The 23,624-nt window shown below is 34.7% G+C and overlaps 4 protein-coding genes across 9 annotated transcripts; 1 reads left to right on the top strand and 3 right to left on the bottom strand.

Annotated features, from left to right (window-relative positions):
* Positions 1-704: 704 nt before the first annotated feature.
* On the bottom strand, positions 705-5,064 carry LOC102602787 (uncharacterized). 4 transcript variants are annotated; one of them, XM_006342086.2, is made up of 10 exons: positions 4,748-5,064; positions 4,471-4,497; positions 3,576-3,655; positions 2,483-2,555; positions 2,256-2,313; positions 1,431-1,482; positions 1,301-1,325; positions 1,089-1,180; positions 932-999; positions 705-893 (listed from the first exon to the last, which is right to left on the bottom strand). In XM_006342086.2, the coding sequence occupies exons 1-9, from the start codon at positions 4,958-4,960 to the stop codon at positions 945-947; spliced, it is 675 nt and encodes a 224-aa protein (XP_006342148.1). In that variant the 5' UTR covers positions 4,961-5,064; the 3' UTR covers positions 705-893; positions 932-944. The 4 variants fall into 4 exon arrangements, with proteins under 4 accessions (XP_006342148.1, XP_015161923.1, XP_006342147.1 ...); XM_015306437.1 differs by having other exon boundaries at positions 932-996; XM_006342085.2 differs by having other exon boundaries at positions 705-999.
* Positions 5,065-7,792: 2,728 nt separating this feature from the next.
* LOC102602229 (F-box/kelch-repeat protein At5g42350-like) lies at positions 7,793-11,127 on the top strand. Of its 2 annotated transcripts, none has more exons than XM_006342083.2 (2): positions 7,793-8,109; positions 9,136-11,127. In XM_006342083.2, the coding sequence occupies exon 2, from the start codon at positions 9,145-9,147 to the stop codon at positions 10,882-10,884; it is 1,740 nt and encodes a 579-aa protein (XP_006342145.1). In that variant the 5' UTR covers positions 7,793-8,109; positions 9,136-9,144; the 3' UTR covers positions 10,885-11,127. The 2 variants fall into 2 exon arrangements, with proteins under 2 accessions (XP_006342145.1, XP_006342146.1); XM_006342084.2 differs by having other exon boundaries at positions 7,793-8,154.
* Positions 11,128-11,661: 534 nt separating this feature from the next.
* On the bottom strand, positions 11,662-18,105 carry LOC102601894 (U-box domain-containing protein 44). Its single transcript, XM_006342082.2, has 4 exons — positions 17,856-18,105; positions 16,565-17,132; positions 16,122-16,431; positions 11,662-13,574 (listed from the first exon to the last, which is right to left on the bottom strand). The coding sequence occupies exons 2-4, from the start codon at positions 17,117-17,119 to the stop codon at positions 11,998-12,000; spliced, it is 2,442 nt and encodes an 813-aa protein (XP_006342144.1). The 5' UTR covers positions 17,120-17,132; positions 17,856-18,105; the 3' UTR covers positions 11,662-11,997.
* A 940-nt stretch (positions 18,106-19,045) lies between these two features.
* Positions 19,046-23,330, bottom strand: LOC102581158 (uncharacterized protein At5g43822). 2 transcript variants are annotated; one of them, XM_015306436.1, is made up of 7 exons: positions 23,238-23,330; positions 23,014-23,162; positions 22,740-22,858; positions 21,773-21,952; positions 21,177-21,233; positions 20,521-20,588; positions 19,046-19,526 (listed from the first exon to the last, which is right to left on the bottom strand). In XM_015306436.1, exons 2-7 carry the CDS (start codon positions 23,143-23,145, stop codon positions 19,483-19,485), a joined length of 600 nt encoding a protein of 199 aa, XP_015161922.1. In that variant the 5' UTR covers positions 23,146-23,162; positions 23,238-23,330; the 3' UTR covers positions 19,046-19,482. The 2 variants fall into 2 exon arrangements, with proteins under 2 accessions (XP_015161922.1, XP_015161921.1); XM_015306435.1 differs by having other exon boundaries at positions 23,241-23,330.
* Between the last annotated feature and the right edge of the window lie 294 nt (positions 23,331-23,624).

Raw genomic sequence — 23,624 nt, 5'->3', positions numbered from 1 at the left:
ACTATTTTGTTATTGGATTTTCAACAAAGATTTTCTTATAGATTCAATAGATTGCCGTGCTGTGTGCTGGGAAACAAGGTAGAGCCATTGAGTTGTCTATGGACTGCAAACCAAACACTTGATAGCAATTCCTCCTATCTTTTGAAGGATTGAATCTTCTAAAAAGGTGTAATGGAAAGCAACTCATGACAAGATTCTTAGAAATGAATGATGTACCATACCAGTATAGCTCCACCCTCATTCACTCCCTTAGCTCATTTTAGTTTTTAATGGCATGTATATTGGAAATGTGTTGTATGTATCGATACAAGATTTCTGTGTGCGCTTCAGCTGCACTTCTTGTCATGTGTTGAAGAACCAACTTGTTTATCTTCCACTGCTTGTTGGATTAGTGCTTTTTGTCTCATAATTTTCAAGTTCGTCGGACCTGCGAATCAGTAAATGCTAACTTAATGTTGCACACTTTTCAAAGTACAAACATTTGCTGTAAAAGTGTGCTCCAACAAGTGAGCTCTTGGAATAATTACTGTATGAAGCCTGGTAGAACATTTAAAATATTAGTGTGAAATGTTAAAGTGGAATAAATATTATGTTGTACCATCTTTTATTTGCTTAAAAATATCAACTTTCATAATGGCTAGACTTAAAACATGTCCATCAGTTTTCCAATTCGAAATTCAGCTAAAACAGAAAGTAGATTAATATAAGAAGAAATAAGGACGCAAATGATAGTATAGATATTGTTCATCGATAAAATTAGTTAATCTTGAGTACAACATGTGATGACTGATACATGGCTAAGTAAAGATATCAGAAGAAATATGAGGACGTAAAAAACTGTTTCTACTTGTATCGAAGTCATCTGCTTTCCTGGTTCACGAATAGGGACAATCTTCTTTCTTTACCCGCATCAATCAGCCAAGGAAACAAAATGATTTATCAGGTCAAAGTTCTCGGTCTGTATCTTTGTCTTCATCATCTACTGCCTTATTGGAGCTGCTGCACAAATGTAGACAGTTATTAATCATTATAAATGTGAAAATGCTTAGAAGATGTCTAACACATAACTTGATAAAGAAACTAATTACCTTGTCCCCTTGCAATAGTTGCTGAGATCTTCACATAATACCTTGGTTACATCTCCAACTTTGACAGATCCTTTCTTTATCAACTCTGCCAACTGTTATTTACAGGACAACATTAGTGTAATAGGCAATAGTTCATCATTAGTTTAGTATAAAGAGGATAAGGTAGCTTTCAACCACGAAGAAGCATCATTGCTGTAGGAAAATCATCTTACCTCATCTTCAGTTTGCTCGAGTAACCTGGCCAGACAAACGCATTATTAAAGTGTATTATATTTAGAGTAGAATCAGAACAGAAGTAGAAATTTCACTGTAGCTAAGAGGTGTACATGGTTCCTCTCTTACCTTCCACAAAAGGATGACATAGCTTTTGAATGTGCTCGAGCTTCTTGCTTATCTATCAAGGAATTAAAAAAAAATAGGCAAAACATTAACATTGAAGATCTCTGTAAACTCTAATACATAAAAACCAGGGATGATTTACGGAGGAAATTGATAACTTATTCCTGTTCTCAGTGCACTCATAAATGAGAATTCAGTTATTGATTCGGGCAATAAGAAATTGTTAGGTTTAGCCTAGAACAGTGGTATCATAATCATGTTCCCAGTTTCCAAGCTGTTAGAACATACCCCCAAGCTACCTATGTGTAAATGAATGAAAGGAATTTAAAAAGAGAAGATCTTTGACTTGCGAACTAAGAACATGCTAGATCATCCCTGCAACACAAATGACAAGGTATTATGTTATTCACATGAATGTACGTCATGTATGGTGTGTAATTTGGCAGCTAGAACTATAATGATTCTGGACTCTGGCTGAGGTTTGTGCTTCAAAACAGAATGAATGTGAGAGATAAAAAATCTCATGTCCCCAAAATACTCAAGTCCATCAACAATTAACATTATGCCCAACTCGTCCAGAGAGATGAACCAGTATATACAGAGAGAGAATATGGTGCTCACAGACATTCAACTCTACAAGACATGACATCCAAAAGTTAATTTGGCAGGAAGATAGCTGATGAGGGCCTTGCGGGTAGACAGAAAACTAGGTATAGGACCTTCTAAGAAATTTATATTTCAACTCTCAATATTAGCAACATTAGCAGTCCAATTATAAAAATGAAAAAGTGTACCAAAAAGGGGAAGAAATGAAGTCATGAGACATACTAGTCTTGAGAAGGTCCCAATTGTTTACTTTGATCCACGTGTTGGTGCTTGAATCCACCTAACAGGCAAAAGGGAAAATCATTAGCATTAAAGAAACATTTCACTCAACTAATTGTGAGCATAAAGTGTACAAACCTTTTATTTATTTCAAAGTTTAGGTTTGATTCAATTGTGTCAATTAATACATATAGCGATGAGAAACTAGAAAGACTTCAAGGAAAGGCTACCTTCTCCAGTGTATAATCTTGCATCTTTTCACAGAGGTCATCTAAGAGTTCAACAACTCGCAACTCACTGCCTCTGCTTGAAGAAATAAATCAAAAAAGTTACTAAAATCACACAAGTATAGACTTTTATATGCATGTCAACTCAACAACAGGGAAAAAAGATTGTGCAACTGCAAGTCAGCAATATGGAATTCCCAGCACTCTATAAGTGGTTACTCCTAGCAGCTCAAGGAATCTGGTCATCGGGGGAAGGGGGAATTAGAAGTGAGTCAAGAAGGGAAGGTAAAAAGAAGAGGAAAGAGAGCAATGACATCTAAGAGCAGTGAGAGGCCAACATGAAACGGAAGGGATTATCAGACCCTTAAAATTGGATCAGCGGAAAGAGAGGAAAAATATGCATGAGTGATAACTTGCTTTTAGTATAATTAAAAAGGAAAAAACTGACTGTAGTTCCAAGGGTAAAGTTGGTAATGCACCAAATTATCTATGCTCCCCACCTACTCATCTTCTGGAACTCATAATATGAACAACTTATTGTGAACATCAAATAATTGTGTTGAAACTTGAGACCACTCTTCTCATATGTCTATTCTCGTAGATCCAAGCTGATGCTTACCTTTTGTCCAAATAACGAACATCTAATAAGGGCTTGATTCAGATTATATTTTTCGTACAACTAGTTTTTCTAAATGAAAAAATGGGAACAAAAGATTTTTGAGAATGGAGAAAGGGGAAGAAAAGTATAAACTTTATGCAAGTACATTTCCTAGAAAATGACATATGCAATACCCTTAGAAAGAGTGGATATGGTATGAGCAAATAACACAAGAAGAAAGATCAATAAGCATGTTCAAACTGGAAGAAGTATCTATAATATAGTTCCGTCAGGGAAGAAAGCCAATATTATTTAACTCTTTAACCTGAAAGTTGATAGGATATAGAGAAATATGTTTGAACTGTGACCTAGATTGGTTCTTAAATACAACTGGGTAACAGATTTTGAAGTTGTAACAAAAAGAGAAAGAATAAGGCAATTAGGAACTGATGTAAGCAAAGACCCTATTAATCAATAAGGTGATCATAAATATTTGACCTGTAATCAATAAGTTTCCCTTCACGCTGACCTTTAGAATCCAGGCGATGTCTCATGTCTAAATGGTTTCTTGGCTTTTCCTATAAAATATACACATATTATCCCAGTGAAAATGTCAAAGAATAGACATGAAATTATACTACTTTAAATAAGTGAAAATAAGAAAGACAACTTGAACAGAACATGTTTTACTTCTGATGTATAATGTATTGTCCAAGTAATCAATTATTTTGGCGCTTTGATTTTAAAAAGTTCTATAAAACTATTGATACCACTATTAACTATATCCTCTTTCTCAAGGAGTTTGCCATGTAGGTAATTCTGCATTTGATTCTTCCATCTTTTTTAGAAGCTTGCTTATAGTAAATTGCAGTTTCAAAAACCCAACTTTATGATTGGTCACAGTAGCCAAGAAATAAGGATATCACTGAATGCGACATTTTATTAACAACTTTTCGTCTCAAAAGTGAATCAATTTTGGCATTGGCACAACTTAAGAGTCTTACTTCACCATGTATAAATCATGTACACAAGCATAAGCTAGTGAGATACAAAGAAAGGAGCAGTTCAAACATTACAGAATGGCAAGCAACATATCATCTGTCTTCCCAAAACATCAAATTTTGACTAGCACAACTTCAAACATTTTCACCTCATTATAAGGAGTAGTTCTCAGTTCAAGTCAGGATTCATATCCATTTATACAAATCATGCTAGAAGAAGCTAAATATCTCCATTTTTAACCTATAGTAAGATACCATCACAGCAAATAGTTACAATGATTTATTTTTCTTCCTTTTTCATATTCCTGATAGATTGAGCTATGACAAACTTCTACAAGGTAAAATATACAACAAAAGAGAGAAAGATCACCGAAGCAACATGGTTTTCTTACTTTCAATAGTCCATGCTCTAGCTCCTCCTGAGAATCATGAAAACAAACGAGTCAGATCCAAATCAGGCACAACAAGTGAATCAGCTGTCAAGTATATACAATTTTTTGCTTTCACATTACTTTGAGCATACAACAATCAATCAAGTACTACTTCTCAATCTCAAATTAATCGGCGTCCACTATATCCAATAATTAGTCTTCAATCGAATTCAAGGTTCTATAAAATAAGTTAGAGTGAATCTATACACATTGGCTTAAAATGAGTGTAAATACTTACAGCAATGGCGGAACAAGCAGAACATTTATCTTCGATGCAGAGCGCAGCTGGTAAAACAGATAAGAAAGCAATAACAACAATCAAAATAATAGATCTCGTATACAGCTTAATCTCCATTTGCCCGATTTCTCCGTCTTCCTGCCAACTTCTGCCGGTACCGGAATCGCAGAAGCTATGTACAAGTATTTGAATGAGAACGGCGGTCCACGTCATCGGCGGGCATTGGTGTCATTATCCAATCAGAATGAGCCACGTTTGCTTTTTTTTTAATTCGATTGACCACGTCGGATTCAACTCGTTGGCATTTCGTATTCTTTCCCTTTTTGCTCTTATGTTATTCAAATAATATCTAATAAATTGAGTTTATATTAAAAACATCATGGACTTTACTATCTGATTGTATAATTTAGTTTAAAATATAGTAAGTTTTTTCCTTCGTTTGGTGTGAGGGACAAGAATAGATAATCCTGAGATGTATTTAAAAATACACCTGAGAAAAAATTTAGATGTCTTGTTTGGTTGACATGTTTGGGATAACTTATCCACCATTTATAGCATAGTGATGGAATAAGTTATCCCAAGATAACTAATCCCAAGATAGTTAATCCTGAGATAACTAATTCCCAACCAAACGACCCCTAAAGGTGTTAAATTTATAGAAAAATTATGTTGCGTTGTTATTTAAATATTGCTGTATATATCTCTTTTCGAGTATGAAGAATTAGAAGTTAACTTTATTAACTAAAGTCTACCTTCAACGAGAAATCCTCATGTGCTTAAATTAACAAATTTGTAAAATGATATTTTATTGTTTATAGTTGTAGAATTGTGGAGGATGATTTTGCGATTTTGGATGGTTTTGTGAGACTGTTTTATATGTCTATGGATCACTAGATCAATATGTTGAGAAAGTCATGACTATTTAAACAATTGTTATTAGGAAACTTCTTGAATATGTTATCGGTAATAGTCTAATAGATCGAAGGATATGAAGGTGCTAAAAATGTAATTGCTATTAAAACTTGCTTATAGGTTCGATTTGATGATTAAGTTAAAATTAAACAATTTAACCTTAATAATTCATGAGAATTATCACTTAATATTTAATAATAATTCTGTATGAAAAATATATATACATATTTTATTGTTCATTAATTCCACTGCCACGCATTTTGGATCATGTGGGCTACTACTAATCTTTGGTGGTTAAGTGTCCTAATCACTTGCCACCTACACAAATTGACAAACATAAACCCAAACTCATAAACAAACAATATTAGATTGGATTGTAAAAACTATTTTTGTCAAAAAAATAATCCTTTTTTAGTTGGTGCATTGATGTAAAATAGTAAAACGTGAACATGATTCTCGACAATTATTGGAGAAATTTTAGTAAAATCTTATAATTGTTATTTGTTACTTTCAATTCTGTTTGAAAATAGAGTTTAACTAATGTTCACGAATAATGTAAAATTATACTATCAAGACATTTATATCCATTGTGTCATGTAACATGTTTTATTTATAAGATAATAAAATGAAAGATTGTCTATTAAGTTTTATTGGATATCATGATAATGCAAAATATTATTTACACTAATATCTTGAAAGGTGTTTTAAAACAAACGTCAAGTAAAAAATTAAATATGTTATTATTTTATTTCTTATTTGGTATTGAATATTTGTTTTGTGACACGTTTTATCCGAATTTACGTTGAAAAGACCAAGTTAAGACAAGATTTTTGAATAAACAATTCAAGAATTAAAATCTCATTTCTATCAAAAACTGAAAAATTATGCAACTAATTACTTGTTAAACACTTCCATAACCAAACATCAAGGATCCCATAGTAGCCTTTTATGATTAAAAACTAACTACTACTATAATTTTATTGGCTAATTGTCCTAATCACTTGCCACCTAAAAAGAAATGAAAAGAAATACTCAAAACCCTAAAAGAAGGAAAAATACATTGGATAAAAAGTATTATAAATAAATATTAATACTTCAAATACTCTTTTTGTGGTAGGTGCATTTATTAAATTCAAAATAATTGGCAATTGCACTTACTTACTCATCCTATTAAATGGAATTGATTTTTCAATTGAAAGTTTTCCTCTTTAACTTCCATTTAATTCATAATAAAATTATTGTATGCTCTTGTCCAATGAAAACTTATTTTTGTCTCTTATTTCTCTCTTTTTTTTCTTCAATTTTATTATTATATATTATTAATTGAAACATCAATGTATAAAATTTCTAGGTCCCATTTGAACAATTTTATTGGAAATGTTTTTTTTTTTTAGAACACGTTGGAAATGCAAGGAAAAATGTGTGCCTACAAACTCTTTTTCAACGAAATGTTTTTATATTTATAAATAAATAGTGTCTCGAGCCAACAAATATAGAGTATGGAAATTAGTTACATTTACATTTAACATAGATTATATTTTAAAAAAGAATAATGAATTATGAGAAAATGGAAAAAGAAAAGAGATATTAGAACCTCCTTTGACCTTTGTCCAATTCAATTTAGGTGACATTCAACTCCTGTTTGAGCATAGATTTTGAAATTAAAATTTAAAAAATTGAATTTTCGAAGTAATATTTGGAAATGTATTTTACTTTTAAAGTTTTGTTAGTGAAAGTCCCAAAATGACAACTTGAAAATATTAAAGATTAAATTTTTAAAATCTGATGTATTTGAAGAAAAAAATTCAAAATTTATAGTCAAACGTTAACCCAAACTATGTAAATTTTTGTTATATTTTAAAATATCTATGTTCTTATTATATTAACACGTAAATAATTGAAACTTATATAATATTTTTTGTAACAGCCTTTAATATTTTAATGTAAAATTTTCTTAACTTATAATAACAAAAAAAATCACATAAATTAAGACATGAATAACCTTTAAAACCAATAAAGAAAAAAACAAAAGGCAGATAGCGCAGTGAATGTGGAAAAGAGAGGGGTCGCTTTTGTATTTGCTATTTTGTATAAAATTATAATCTGAGTTAACTTTACTAAATTCATTCTCAACCAACACAAATATATATTAAAAAAAAAGTATACTTCTCCATCTTCATCTACTTGGAATGATAATTAGGTTCTTACCTATTTTGATTACAATTTGTGGGGTTTCCTTTTTAACATTCTTTCACATGAGGACCATTTCATCTTTTTGTTGTTGATCCATTCTTGCTTCACTCAGCTTAAAGATGCTTTCTTTTTTGATATGACAACAAGATCTCATTTGGGGTTCTGATTTTTCTTCTTTGTCTGAGAAAAAAAATGAATCTTGATTCTTGATTGTGGATCCAAATGATCTATGGAGCTCAAATGACTTGATTAAAGAGGTTTGCTAACATGGTTTCTGTCCCTTTTCCTTTTTCTCCATTTGGGTATGTAGCTATGTTTCTGGTTTCAAGATTTGTTTGTGATAAAATTTTGATCTTGTGAGTTCTACAGTATGGTTTTAGCTCATGTATGTCTATGTTTTTGAGCTTATTTTGTCTTTGTGCTGTCTAAGCTTTTGGATTTGCTTTATCTGTGTTTTAGCTGTTTCTTTTTGTCCTGGGGTGGGTGGTTGAATGGATTCTGATTATTGGAGTTTCAATTGATTTTCTAGGTTAAGGGATTAGGGATGGATACTGGAAGATATTTCAGGAAGAAAAATATTCAATGAAATTTGAAGCATCCTTGTTCATTTTAACCTAAAAATTGTGGCTTTGCAATGTATAGGAGGTCTTTCTTTAGATTCCTAGTGGCTGTAATGAAAGAATGAATCATATATTTTGATCACTCTTGAAAAAGGGATCTGCATTCATTTGTTAGTTCCTAGGACTAGGTGATAGATTTTCCGGGCTATTGTACTTCTCTACTTTAAGGTGTATGTGAGTTTGAGGAGTAATATTTCTCATTGCTTCAAGAAAGTTTAGGTGTCTGCAAACAAGATAGAAGAACAAAAAGGGTTTATTTTGGGGTCTGAAGAGGTTGCTTTGTTTATTGGTATGAGCAAGATATGACTTATTTATACTATATATTTAAAATGAACTATTCATAAAAAGAAATCTTTTTGTGTGATTACGTGTATTCTATATTTACTTACGTTACCAATTGTCAATTCTTGGTCATTGTCATTGAGATTCATGTCAATTCGGATTATTATTTAGGCATATAGATATTACCTCTTTTTTTTCTCCTTTCAAACAAAGAAAAATGATTGTGTGATGTTGGTGCTTCGTGTGTATTTGAAGAAGTATCTAGGACTTGAATTTCCAATAACTTGTCAATTTATGTTACAAACGTTCCACATTATGATCATTAAACAGTGGAAAGGAATCAGTGATATATTGACATGGTCTTTTTTAATACTGTTGTAGGATAATAAGATGACATCAGAAAGATTAACAGGAGAAGAATCTCTTCAACAAGATCTGGAGTCTTTAAGCGTGTCTAAAAGGTTAGTCAGAAGTGTGAGCCAAAAGTTGAAAAAGAAGAACCATAGAAGTGGAGGAGAAGAAGAGGATGACAGCAAGGGTATTTCCTTGAGATGTCTAACGCTATATGGCAGAGGGGGTGGTTGCAAAGTGGGTGCTGACACTGGTGACGACCTAGGGGATTCATGCGGTAGAAGAAGATCAAATGCAAGTGAGGAAGGCAAAGGGTACAACCCGATATGTGGAAATGAAGAAACGTCAGTAGATTGCTTCTCTTATGGGATGAGGGAAAAATTCTGGAGGAGGTCTAATAGGAAATCTCTAGAGCTTGAAGCAGCACTCCAGAACAAAAGCATGAATGTGTTTTTGCCAGATGATATCCTCGAAATGTGCTTATTGAGGCTTCCATTTATAAGTCTCGTGAATGCTAGGATGGTCTGCAAGAAATGGAGAAACTTGACAATGACACCTCGTTTCTGGCGAATGAGGCAGGAAGGTTCGTTCCAGAGTCCATGGTTGTTTCTTTTTGGGGTTGTAAAAGATGGCTGTTGTTCCGCAGAAATACATGCATTTGATGTTTCCTTCAACCAATGGCACAAAATGAATTCTGAAGTTCTGAAAGGGAGGTTTTTATTCTCTGTTGCTGGTATCCATGATGATGTTTACGTTGCTGGAGGTTGTTCTAGCCTTGCTAACTTTGGGAAGGTTGATAAGAGCTCATTCAAGACACATAAAAGTGTGCTCGTTTTTAGTCCCTTGATGAGAACGTGGCGTAAAGCTGCACCGATGAAGCATGCAAGATCATCCCCTATTTTAGGAACTTATGAGATCAGTTCAGATTGTTTAATTATTAGGAATCAACAAACTCGAGGAGACAAAAGATTTTACCGTCCAAGAGTTGGTGGTGTATCTGATGTTTATGAAGATCCTCATAGACTTTCAGTGAGACGCCAATTTCGACATTCTCTGGATGAGAACGAAGTTACATTCTTTCCCAATGTGAAACCATACAAGTTTGTCAAACAAAAAACCGAACCTTCAAATAAAGATCAAAGACGCTTTCTCTTGATTGCTGTAGGAGGTCTCGGGTGCTGGGATGAGCCTCTGGATTCTGGGGAAATTTATGATTCCATGTCAAATAAATGGACAGAGATCCAGAGGCTTCCTGTAGATTTCGGAATAGCTTGTTCAGGGGTTGTGTGCAATGGGTTGTTTTATGTTTATTCAGAAACTGATAAGCTAGCTTCATATGACGTTGAGAAGGGCTATTGGGTTAGAATCCAAACTAGTCCATTCCCTCCCCGAGTTCATGAATACCACCCTAAACTTATATGCTGCAATAGTCGGCTATTCATGCTCTCTGTCTCCTGGTGTGAAGGGGAAGGTCAGATTGGCAGGAGAAACAAAGCAGTAAGGAAACTCTGGGAGCTAGATCTTATGCCTCTCACTTGGAGAGAAGTTTCAATCCATCCAGATGCCCCAATGGATTGGAATGCTGCATTTATAGCTGATAAAAACTCTATATTTGGAGTCGAAATGTTCAAAATATTCGGGCAGGTGCTAGACTTCTTGACCGTTGGAGATGTAACCGATGCTGGAATAAACTGGAGCCATATCTCAAGGAATCGTCTTGCGCAAGAATTGGATGCTGCTTCTTGCTTGACGAAATCCATGGCAGTACTGCATTTGTAACTGATCAAGAACTCCAACTAGTCACAATATATGTGCAGTCATTTTTCTCTCCTATATTCTTTTGTTGTGGACAGTCTTTACCATTTGGTTGGACGTTTGATGCTGTTTAACTTAAATCTATATTCTTGTTTATTTCATTGTTATTCCCATTTGTTCTATTGATGTCATGCAGGTCATTCAATTGTTCTGTAATTTGTCTTTTGAGCAGTGAAATAATGAACTCTGGTTTTTAAGTTTCTCTCATGTTATGCCTAGCATATAATGTGTGGACCAATCAAAGATTATTATGATGTTATAGGTCCTACTGTCCTTGAAGGGCAGCCCGATGCATTAAAGTTCCTGTTATGTGTGGGGTTTGGACTACAAAGATTATTGTACGCAATCATATCCTTCATTTCTGCAAGAAATTGTTTCTATAACTGGAATTCATGACCTGAAGATCACATGATAACAATTTTATTAGTTATCCTATAGAGTAAGCTCGTCTATCCCAAATTGCCGTATGAGCAATATATATGTTTGAGATATATACACTAGTACCGGCTATTTCATTTTGGTCAATCAAAAGGGTTATATCCAAGCCATTTGTGTAACGAATAGATACAAATAGGTCATTGTTTTTCAAACAGCGGAGGATATATTTGCTCTGAATCACATGCTACAATTTCTGTCATTATTACAGAATCTTCCATTTCAATGGTTTCCACATAATGAGAAAAAATGAAAAGGAACTCAAGTATGTTAACTCGGTGCCAACAATTTTGGGACAAAAGGAAGTTCAAATAAACTGACTCAGATCATAGAGCAATTTTTCTAATGGTTCGGCAACAACTCGTAATGTTTGAAATAGTAATACATATTTTACAACAATAAATCTAACATCAACTCCTAGAGAGGAAAATAATCTTGTGAAGAAAATAGAATGAATAGACATGAATGAAAATGACCACTAAAAAGTGGCCTAGGGGCAGAAGAAAGAATTCAAAAACCCCTCTATAAAGAAGAAATGAAAATACTATTTACCTGCTCCATACAACAACACACTGTGATTCATCTAAGAAACTAATGAGGAAATAAATGACCACAATTTCCACCTAAACAGCTCGACGAATATCAGCCTGTGTTAGGGAATACGCCGGAGAAGTTTGGAATTCTGTCAACATGCTTCAGTGCCCGCTCAGCAATCTGTCGTGTCCTATAATCACCATGTTGAAAAGCATCTACGAGGGCTGTGCTCACATTTGGATCACCAGAAACTTCAAAGGAGATCTCCTCTGTACGAAGTAATCTTTCAACTGCCCAAACTGCTCTTCTGCGCAGAGTCTCAGTCCGCTTCTCAAGTAACACAAGCAGTATAGGTTTGATTCCTTCAGCCTCACACAATTCATGGACACCTTGTTCAATATCAACTCCATCATCTAACAAAGTGCATACAGCTGCAAGTGATGCCTCAACGACCTTTTCATTTGTGTGGTCCAGAAGTGCCACCAACTTGTCTACCGCTTGTCCTTCCAAGAGACAGAAGGTGTCTCTCAGAGAGCATGTCCCACGATGGACCTTACACAATCCTGTTATAACTGGTGGTTTGCTCAAACAAGGGAAGATCGAGACACAAAAACCTGGCTTTGGTATCTCGGGCAATTTGGTCAAGTTTTTGGATTCTTGAGATAAGTTCTCCAAAGCCATGGCGGAAACCATCTGCACATTGTCAAGTCCATTGGTCTGCAAAAGTTCAATGAAGAGTGCAGCAACATTCTGTTCACGACAAAGTGAAACAGCATTAGGCTCATCATTTAAAACAAATGTGATCCTTGAGAGAACCTTCACGAGCCCTTCTAGATATGGCGTAACAAAGCGATTCCCTCTTGTCTCTCCTTGTCGGATACTGACAATCCTGGAGATTGCCAGCTGGAAAGCACCTTCATCTAGCATTTGCCTTGTAAGTCCCCTATCTCTTTCAGGGAGATCAGCTACAAGTCCAACTGCTGCAGCTTGCTCCTCGGTTATACCAGTGTTCTCTGATATGACTTTAATTAGACTACCAAGCTGACCTGATGTACCACGTAAGCAACGAGCAAGTTCTTGACCCATGTGTGGAGAGAGGTTCCGCAGAAGCTTTATCGAAGCTACTCGAAGATCTTTCTGTGGAGCCTCTATAAACTGAACCAAACTAATAGTAGCAGCTGAGCTTTTAATGGCAGAAACAACATTAAAAACAGTTGTGGGAGAACTCGTGAGTCCAAAAAGAACCTGGAGAAGCTTGCATTCTATTGCAGGACCAGTGTTGCTAATAAGATGTAGAAAGTTGTGAACTATGTCCTCTGAGACAAGAGTCTGATGTTCAGATCCAACTGGAACTGAATCAAAATCATAACCTGTGTTGACGATATTTGCAAGAATTGTGGCAGAGACCTCTTTCAGTTTCATGGGCAATTGGTTGGCCCCAACAAAGAATAGATCTTTGACGAGAGGGGGAAGTATACCTGCCTCTATGAGGATCTTGGCACTAGACTCATCAGACGAGATTTGATTTAGAGATTTTAGAGCAGCCTCCCTTGATGACATATCACCATATCTCATGATGCTGATCAGTGATGAACCAACAGTTCTAGCCACTAACACTTTCACATCATTATTAAGAACCAGCTCACCAAGGAAAACAGCCATGGAGAGTTTGGTCTCTGGCGATCCTGGAACAAGTGACGGGACAATAAAATTAACTTGGAAGATGTTGAATGAAATAAAGAAAATGATTTTGCTCAGAGAGACATAATCAGTGTAAGATAAACAACAGTGCAATTATGGTAAATGCGGGAAATTGCTCCCAAATGTTCATGGGTGATGAGTTTGGGCATATCCACTTAGCTCAAACACAGAGCATGAAGTAATCAGTTTAGTAAGTACATAAGTCTGAAGGAGAAAATTTTAAATGGAAGTATGGAACAGCCAACAGTATGTGATTTTTTGGTTAACTGAAAGGACATCAGAAGAAGGGGTGTGCTCCAACCCCCCCGCGGCTCCAACCAACTAAAATGCCACTAAACATACAAAACTAGATATACACACATGTCTGTGAGCAAGTTCCCCCATGTACATGTTGAAGTTCCTGCTAGTTTATGAGAAATAAAGTGATAAGCCTTCACTACTAGATCTCTTACCAAATGATTCCTTAGTAAGTGCTTAAAGAAAAGATCTTGTACATAAAAGGAATCATGCTAACCTACCCTATTAGGGAGTTGCTAAGTAGTCTGAAAACTACTGATTACACTCTTGATATGGAACTCTCTCTTTCTACCCCTGCATGTCCTCTCTTCCGTGGGCGTGAGAGAGGGAGTGAGTAGAATGTGGCAAATTTGTGCTATTTGTATAATCAAGACTATACAGTCAGATATGAAACCCCCAAAAAACACGTCAAAAAGAAAGGTTAGTTGAGACGGTCTACGCTGTTGGAGAAAGAGTTGGACGAAATCAAAGAGAACTTTAATGAATATCGTAATAATTGATAAGTTCATGAATGAGGAAGAAAAAATCCTACATGATAATCATGATAGTTGCTATGAAATTTCAGACGCAGGGCAAGTAATCCAGAAAAAAAAGTTATTACTCCCTCTGTCCCAATTTATGTGACTTACTTTCCTTTTTAGCAAGTCCCAAAAAGAATGACACATTTCTATATTAAGTAACAATTTAACTTTTAAATGTCCATTTTACCCTTTAGTGAAATGATTTATAGTCACACAAATTTCTATCATTCATTTTAGACCACAAGTTTTAAGAGTTTTCCTTTCTTTCTTAAACTTCGTGCCGAGTCAAACTACCTCACATAAAATGGGACGGAGGGAGTACTAAAGTCTGATGATGAAAAATAGGAGCATGTTCCATAGATTAGGGATCTCCTCTAATCTATGACGGTTTCTATGGCTCTACAGAATGATGATGAGAAAAACAATAACTACCACGTGTTTAAGAAGAGTTCCAAAAAGCATCAAATTTTCATCAACGGGCCTACTAGGACGGGGGAGGGACTAGCAACAGTCTTCAGGTACACCCCAACTACCTGACTGTTTAACTACTAAGGTTTTGAAAGTCAAGACTTCGTCTATTACAGAATGGAAACTCAGATCTGATTTCGTTAGAAAATATTCATGAATATCAAGCAATACATCACTCCATGAACATCACATAATTTCAGAGGAAAAGTATGCACTTGCAGCACATGATAATTTAGAATCAACTTATATGCTAGATAAGGAAGTGAATTACGACAAAGGGAAGCGATGCAAACTAAGAGAGCTGCACATGCAAAGAACTTCAATTACCAGGGAAAAGGAAAAGGATGCCACATAAGGAAGTGAACTACGACAAGGAGGGGAAGCAATGCAAATCAAAGAGTTCCACATGAAGAAACTTCAACTGGAAGGGCAAAGGTAAAGGAAGAAAGGATGTAGGATTGCATGGACATCTTATTGATCGACGGTGTCCAAACTTGAGGCAAGTTTTTTTCCCACCCAAGGATAGCTGATGCAGAAATGAAGATGGAAACTTTCATGGAACACTCCACAAAGTCATTTAATAGTTCATTGTTACTGTAGCAAACTGCTACGTGGTGAGTTATGTAGCAGTCATATAGGATTGGGGTATCAGTTAGGTCATATTAATTTTAGGTAACTTATCAATTGATTGCTCCCTTGTTTTAAAATGTTATTTTCTAGTTCCTTTAATCAGTTTCCTGATTCACAGTAATTAGGAGTTCTAGATTGTTATGATGAGGATTGTTAAGAGTCCTTTTTCCTATAAATAGAGCTGTATTTCAGCTTTGTAATACATTCAACCATTATTCTTAAAGATATTTGCCTTTTCGCTTTCATATTCTGTCTAGAACTTCTAGTGTAAACTCTCCCTTTATTTCCTATCAAAAAATATTAAACACGGTTTGGACATGCTTTGAAGAAAAGAACTTTCTACACACTCCCACATCATCAAAATCCCTAATTGTGTATGGTGTACAATACCGACTAGAATCATAAGAAGAGGTAAAATATGCTGCCTAAGAAAAAAGGAGTTTATTTGAGTGTAAGGTTTGCATACATCCTACCCTCCCCATGAAGGAAATCCCACATAACTTTTGAGGTTGTCTTAGGCCCATGATCCATTTCATTTAACAATCGATTGGAACAAATATTTAGAGTAATACAAAGAGGCACAAGAGATGGACACTCAGACATCAGGTAAAGTACCTTCAAGTAGTAGAGTTAATAGGGGTTGCAGCCGGCCATTTTCTGCCATTTGTTTTACATTAATCTCACACTTTTCCAGATTCTCCAGAGTATTCTCAGCCTTTTCAACAGTCACAAGATTCTCAGATTTGCTGCTGGCCATCCCAACCAGAATCAGAATGGCCCCATTAACTGAACCGATCTTTCCACACAAATTTTTCGATTTGGATAGCTCATACAGCAAAGAAATGGCTGCCTCTCGTTCTTTGGATTGTTCATTTGATAAGAACTTGACTATTGTGCGTACATTGTCGCCCTCAGCCATTATTTCCTGCAAGAAAAGAGCAGGACATATAATGAAAGAAAAGAAATTAGTAAGGGAAAACATAAACAGTAGGAATAATCAACATCATAAAACAGACTTTGGTAACAACATAAATATTATTTTACCGAAGTTCTACAACCTTATTGTCATCGTCGTCCTCTACCACAACTAGAAGCGTTTCAAGAGCTTTACATCGAACTCTGCGGCTGCTGGTTTTTAACATGTCTACAATCATGGGTATGAGATCTGCATTTCGGATAACATGTTTGTTGGCACGACTTTTTTGGCAAAGGTGCTGAACAAACTTTAAAGCCTGCATAATGTCACCCTCGGCACTACCCATAGATAATGATCTGCGAGCCATATCAATTTGTGCAGCTTCATTCCTTGCATTCCATTCTTCAATGGTATTTCGTAGAGCTATACTTGGATTCAGCTCTGTGCTTTTCAGATCTCTATGTGTTAAAGGGCAAACAGGCTTTCTTCCACTATCCCTACATTCCTTGAACCATTTTTCAATAGCTTCCCTCTCAAAAGTCATGCCATTTTCCAGAGTAACAGGATCCTGCATTACTTGTTTTGTCAAAGGGCATATGAATGCATCATAAATTGGTTCTATGTGCAGTCTCTCAAGATGGTAACTCTCCTCGGACGGGCTACCAGGATCATGATTCCCATCCCAGCTTTCAGCCATTAAAGCTTTGTACCTGTCAAAGCATCTAACATAACTTTAGATCCCGACACAGAATCTCAAACAAATGACACACTATGCATAAACCGACCTCTTGAGCAAGAATTCGCTACCATTGATATGAAATACTACAGCTGCCATTATGTCATTGAGAAAGCAAATCTAAACTAGTGAAGCACTATGTCCCTTATCCATTTTTCTAGAGTTGTATTCTCGAGTTAAAAGCAACACCGCATAACACCAACAAAGAAAACAAAAAATTGGGAAGAAAAGATTATCCTAAATCAAAAAGAGACTTCATAGGATGCTACACAATACTAAGTGATTGTCCACTCAAAGGAATTCTTTTATCCAAGCTTTGATTATTTTATCAAGCCATTGTCATTTCCCTTCTATTCACTTGATTACTCTTCTTTGCTGATATACACCAAAATCATGCTTTCTGTATCTACAAAATTCTATCTTTGAAAATATGACCAGAACAAAACAACAAGAGAAATTACAACTAGTACTTCTTCAAACAAAGATCATAATTACAGTGATCAAAACAAATGATGAACAGTAAAACTAATAATTGCCTGATCAAAGTTCAATCACTAAAGTCAATATAAACCAACACCATTTGAACCCCAATTTCAACTAGCAAAAAAAAAGAGAGTAAACAAAAACTTCTACGTGGGGTTGTAAGAAAACTAGAAAAGAATTGAACTTTTCACTAGTCAGCTGAAAAAGTTCATACCTTTATGAAAAAAGACTGTTACTCAGCTCACAAGACTCAATTTATGAAATCAATTCTCAAACAAAACCCAAGGATGAAATTAAGCAGAATTCAATTTCTTCCATGAATCTTGAATTAGGGTTTGAATGGGGCCATGTATGGTGGTTGGTGGGGTGGGGTGTGTGGGTGAGGAAGAAGAAAGGAAGAAAAAAGAGCTGGCAGCAGGGATTTAGATGAATACAAACAAAGTGGAAACTTACAAATTATGATTTTCTAATATGTAGTTGGGTGATATTTTAATGTACTTAAAATTGTTGAGTTGACTCAGAAAAAAACTTGGTTGACTAATAAGGAACACACAATTTTTTTGCTCAAAACTTTAGAAAAGTTTTGTTATTTTCAATATTTTTCTATATGAACAATATTTACTAAATTTTAATATATATTTTTTTGTCTATTGTAGTATCACGAGTTTAAATTCATTAGATTAATAATTTAATTAATTTGTAAGTAAAATTGAGTTTATTATGTATACATACTACATAGACCTAGCATAATCAAGAAAAAGATCTATATAAGGAATATACCAATTAATTAGGATTATAATTTCGTTGGTGTACTTGCACAATGTAACAAAAAACCTGAGTTTGTTAAGTAAAAATAAGTGTACCTTTTAGACTACTAAATTTAATAATTTTCTAATTTATCTTAAATTAGTGGAGAAGAAAAAAAGAAGTACAAATAGAACAAAATAAAAATAGCAGACAGAATTTAATCAAATTGAGACCTTTTTGGTGTAGATAATTTTCTTTGTTTGTGCTTCACACTGTTTTCTCCTATCATTTTCCTATAAGTGTGAATGCATTTCCTCTTTTTTCCAAATACATGCACTTTATGTTTTTGTTTCTTTTCATTGTCCTAACATAAATTTCTTCTTCAACCTACATTATCAATTTTTAGCAACATTTGATAATGACAATCTAATTATCAAATAGCACAAAGTATAAATAAAATAAAAGAGTCTTCACCTCTAATTTCTTTTGACGATATAACTTAAATAGAACGACATAAACAGTGAAACACACACATATATAATATGTATAATAATATATATGTGTGGTCCATTGAATTTGACTTGGGTCTTTGTTCCCCCAGTACTTACAACCCCAAATATGGGATGAAGGTCAAGATAGAGTTTAGGGAAATATCAATTAGATATTAGGAAGGATTTGTATTTAATTGTGTTATTGGGTTTAGCTGTTTAATCAAAACCATGCTACTAAGGGGAAAAAAAACAAAAGGTTGTTTGTACAAAGTTAATAACATATCAATAAATGAAATTGAATATACACAACAACTAAAGTCTTCTCTTCCATTTCCAAGGTCCAACACACCTTCCATCTACAGTGATCAAGATAATTCTCTGCTTCACCAAAGTTATGTTGCTCGGATTCTCTAAAAATATTGCCACACCCATGTCGGATCCTTTTGGAGGATCCGACACATACACTTGAAGAGTTCGAGTAATGTAGCACCCAAGTGCAAGATATTTCCTGCTCTTTAGTCAGAACTTAAGTCTTCCTGAACTTAAAACACATTCCAAGTTCCAAAAGCACTTCATCAGTCCAAGGATCCATGCTAGTAGACATCAAGCTATCTCTTCAGCAAATATGATTTCAAAAATGACTTGAACTGCAGAAGAGAAGCAATTAGAATGTAGAAGTTGGGGTTCAATAACATGTAAGGTGGGCAGTTAAAACAATGTTTTACAAGCTTCTTTTTTAACACAACTGAAACTCGATTCAAGCTAGCAAGACCTTACTGCATAAAGTAGCTACAAGCAAAACTACATGATTAAGAGGCTTCATATGGTTGCTCTCACCTTGTATATTTCCTAGGAGCTTTAACTTACAGGACTTAGATAACTTGATGAGATGATTAAACAAAGTTACACATCATCAGTAACTTAAAAAATATTATGGTGAGTAACAGCTGCCTAAATACCTAATCAGCAAAGGAAAGAGAAGAGGAATCACAGAAACTAAATATCTGAGACTGAGTGTAAAATTCATAGATTTGATACAGTTCAATAATTATTATCTCTTAAGTTAACTCCTGAGTCTTCTAGGTTGACTGTAAGCCTAGAGATCAGGTAATCCAGGAGTAAGGGGCAATATCCAGCTCTTTATTTTTTCCTCCATAATAAGCTCTCCATGCATTAGCACGTCAACATCCATATCTTTATTTCAGGCCACACCAAAAGAACGTCTGCCTTCTAATTTTAGGTTGTCATATACTCCTGTCTGAGAGAATTATCGACTCATGTCAGACAAATGCATACTCATAGACTGGTACCTCTAATACAAAGGTGTTTCTTTCCTTTCTCAAAGAAAGCAAACTTTGTAATCACCACACCCAACTGTTGACAAAACCAAAATACATTTTGAATTCTTCTCTTCATAAATGTGCCAAGTTCAAACTGCCATGCTATAACAGTTTGTTCTGACAACATGTTTATTTCACAGGAAAGAATAACTGCAGCCTTATATTGATGAACTGTCTGATAGACTGTTGGATTCATACTGACACCAGTTTTGTTAACAATGGGATTTGCACAGATTCAAACTCACATCATATGCCATATCAATTAACAAGTCACTTGAATTCCTTTACTACGTTTACTCACCTTCCTCTTTGGGGATGTTAGGCTGATCAACCAACAGTTGCTGAAGTGCACCTAAATCATCAGTTGCACTGCAAGATAGTCAAGTTACACTATGTGCATAAATGTTCAGAGAGAGACGGAACCTTATGAAAACCCTGAATATCCCTATCATCACTCTATTAAAAACTAAGAGTGCCTTTTTAAAGTAGTTCTGCATATTCTTGACTATTTTGTTCCTTTTCTAGGAAGTATTCATACGAAAAATACTGACATAAAATGATAGCCTTTGAAAGAACAGAAAAATTGCGTGTAGATCAAAGCTTGAAGACCAATACAGCCATAAAACTGTAGAGAATAATTCATGAAAACGTTTAGAAATTACTGAGGCCTGCAATCTGCATACCATTAGTGCACTGATTCAAATGAAGAAAATTATTATGCTGCATTACTTGTTACCTTAATGTGAGGCCTATTTAATAGTTAGATTACACTTGAAATAAAAAATGATATCACTGGATAGGAGCTAGTGTCTTTATTTTCATCAGTTAGGATTAACCGAACATTTTTCTTGGGGAACCAAGCAAATTGACAGAGGACAACTAAATCACAACCTATCTCTCAACCTCTGCCAGTGAGATCTAGAGAGAAAATAAATGGCCAAAACTGTCACATCATACCTGGGTTTTAAAGCAAATGCTGAAATTGCTGATATGACCGACAATTTCAGACAGTACCTGAAAAATGTACTGGGGGAATCAGTAACAAAAGTTCGATGCAATATCACAAATAATGCAAGGATTAGAAATAGTTCCAACAGTAAAGGATGATTATATCAAATTCATTGGAGGTGAGGGAGGTCCAGGAGGAGAAAGAGAAGAAAGAGGTAAACTTGATTCCAAACAAAAAATTTCTTCATCGTACCCTGTCATAGTATATAGATCAGCCAAATCATTATCGTAGTAACAAGAAAAAGCTCCTGATTGAGCAAGTGAGCTTGTGATACTAAGAAGGTGATGGCGGATTGCATATGATTATCTGGCATTTTTTTTGGATAATTATATGATTATCAAATTCCTAGGAAGAAAGATCAAAGTACATCTATCACAAAGAAAAGGCAAGCACAAAATTTACTTGGAAAACAACATACTCACGCCTAATAAAGGCTCGATGATGGAATTTGCTAGTACTAAAAGACAACAAATTTTCTCATTTAAGACAAACAAGGCAGGAAAAGAAAAACAGGAAAAATATATATGTTCTTCGTTATGCATACTCTGATTGGTGCATCTCATAAAGAAGTTGTAGCCCATCCAAGCAATCAGCAATGCTTGGTTTCATCCCAACGTGTTGCTGTAGCTGTTTCAAATTCTTCTGAACGGATCCCCCTTTTATGAGCTGTCTACCATCACGAACCATCTTATCAAGCGACAGCACAACCGAATGAAACTTTTCCCTAGATATTGAACCAAACATAAAGAGGGAAAAAATTAACCCTCTTAGTTGATAAATCAACTTCTAGCTCAAAGAAGTTAACGCACAGACAACTGCAGAAGCTACTCAATTACTGCTATATAACATTATGAAGGAGTAACTTTTACTAGCATAATCAAATACAAGAAAGAAGAACAAAGAACAAATCAGTGTTGTCAAAGGTGTGCTTTAACCCTGAAGCGAGGCTCAAAAAATGTTGAGCACTTCTCCTCGCTTAATGTGTACTTCAGTGCCTGCCATCAAGGCTCTAATACAAACTTTTCCTAGCAAATGAGTGTTTCCTGAAGAGGTGACACTAAAGAATTGATATTTCACTTTATCATTACAAAATATTCAATTTCACTGTCCATATATTTGTTTTTCATGTTTATAATTATTAGACTTGAACTAACCATACATGTATTTTTTCTCCATTTGCACCTTTTTTTCACTAAACCCACGTTTTATTTTCCCTTTGTGCTTAAAGCCCCAACCAATCATAGAGCTTTTTTACGCTTTTTGCTTTTAAAAATACTGAAACAAATATAAAAAGGTCAAACAACAATATTTTGAGTTTTAAAACTGACAAAAGAGAGTGTTTTCCAGTAGTTAATTTACTCTAGTTAGAGACTTGAGTATCACTATTTCAAGATAAACACTACTTTAATATAACAGACCTTTTTCAAGTTTTTGGTATTAGAATGCTCCCAAATGGAAAAAGGATTAGTTTGGATAGACATAACTTAGTAGTATGGAATAGAAAGACCTACATAGTTTCATTCATTGAAAGCAAGATAGTTTGTAGAGAATTCATTTGTTTCAGCAAGACAGCTTCTTGAATGCCTTCAACACATGTCAAAGCACCATAATTCTTAGAATCCTGAAGAATCTGCATAAAAATGTATTCTTTTATGAGCTAATGTCAAAAGCCCTCAATATTTATAGATATTGAATCCCGCATATTGATTTTTCATATTTTGAAAATCCGGACTCAGCCACTGATTTCGAGCCATTGGAATATGGGTAAAAAACTGGGGAAAGTACCTGTAACCTCTGAATGATGGAAGAAGCATTGATGAATTGAGAAATTAATCGAGATTGTAGCTCATTCCAGTTCTCCATCTCTTCCTTCACTTTCCTGAATCTCTGCTGATACTTTTTAATTATAATGTCCATCTCCAATTTACCCAAACCTATCAATAATCAATCAAACAATTAAGAAAACCTTTAACTGAGACGAACATAGAGAGATACAGAGAGGAACATACTACCGGAGTTGGCCGGAGAAAGAGACGGAGAGAGGGGAATTGGTGGCAGCCGCCGGAGAAGTATTAACTTCGGCTATATAATTTTTTGTTTTTAAAAAATTTGGGAACATAATCTTATTTTTTAACAATAATAAGTGGTAAATTTTACAATTTTTCCACAAAATCAAATCAAAGCATCACTTATATTTTTGTTTATTTAAAACATAGAAGTGCAAAAAGAATATAAAGACACAACATAAAAAGGTCAAAACAATTTATTTTTTTAATATCTTCTGTGTTTTGGTGAAGTATAAGTTTCACATTCGATAACTCAAATCAAAGTTATATGTAAAAGAATACTCCATATATATTACATATTTATCGGTTGCATTTCAAAAGATGTGATTT

This window comes from Solanum tuberosum, unplaced genomic scaffold (genome assembly GCF_000226075.1).
Source record: "Solanum tuberosum cultivar DM 1-3 516 R44 unplaced genomic scaffold, SolTub_3.0 scf00032, whole genome shotgun sequence".
NCBI classification, from domain to species: Eukaryota; Viridiplantae; Streptophyta; class Magnoliopsida; order Solanales; family Solanaceae; genus Solanum; species Solanum tuberosum.
This window is presented reverse-complemented; position numbering and strand designations above follow the sequence as displayed.

Excerpts from the sequence above, each read along its gene's own strand:
- LOC102602229 (XM_006342083.2), top strand. The coding sequence starts at position 9,145 with ATGACATCAGAAAGATTAACAGGAGAAGAATCTCTTCAACAAGATCTG.
- LOC102601894 (XM_006342082.2), bottom strand. The coding sequence starts at position 17,119 with ATGGCTGAAAGCTGGGATGGGAATCATGATCCTGGTAGCCCGTCCGAG. Across the intron at positions 16,432-16,564 it reads AGGACGACGATGACAATAAG|GAAATAATGGCTGAGGGCGA; the intron begins GTTGTAGAACTT and ends CTTTTCTTGCAG. Across the intron at positions 13,575-16,121 it reads ATTAACTCTACTACTTGAAG|GATCGCCAGAGACCAAACTC; the intron begins GTACTTTACCTG and ends CACTTGTTCCAG.
- LOC102602787 (XM_006342085.2), bottom strand. The coding sequence starts at position 4,960 with ATGACGTGGACCGCCGTTCTCATTCAAATACTTGTACATAGCTTCTGC. Across the intron at positions 2,556-3,575 it reads GGGAAACTTATTGATTACAG|AGGCAGTGAGTTGCGAGTTG; the intron begins GTCAAATATTTA and ends TTCTTCAAGCAG. Across the intron at positions 1,483-2,255 it reads TTGGGACCTTCTCAAGACTA|ATAAGCAAGAAGCTCGAGCA; the intron begins GTATGTCTCATG and ends ATTCCTTGATAG.
- LOC102581158 (XM_015306436.1), bottom strand. The coding sequence starts at position 23,145 with ATGGACATTATAATTAAAAAGTATCAGCAGAGATTCAGGAAAGTGAAG. Across the intron at positions 21,953-22,739 it reads CTTTCAATGAATGAAACTAT|GGAAAAGTTTCATTCGGTTG; the intron begins GTAGGTCTTTCT and ends TTCAATATCTAG. Across the intron at positions 20,589-21,176 it reads GCATTTGCTTTAAAACCCAG|TGCAACTGATGATTTAGGTG; the intron begins GTATGATGTGAC and ends ACTATCTTGCAG.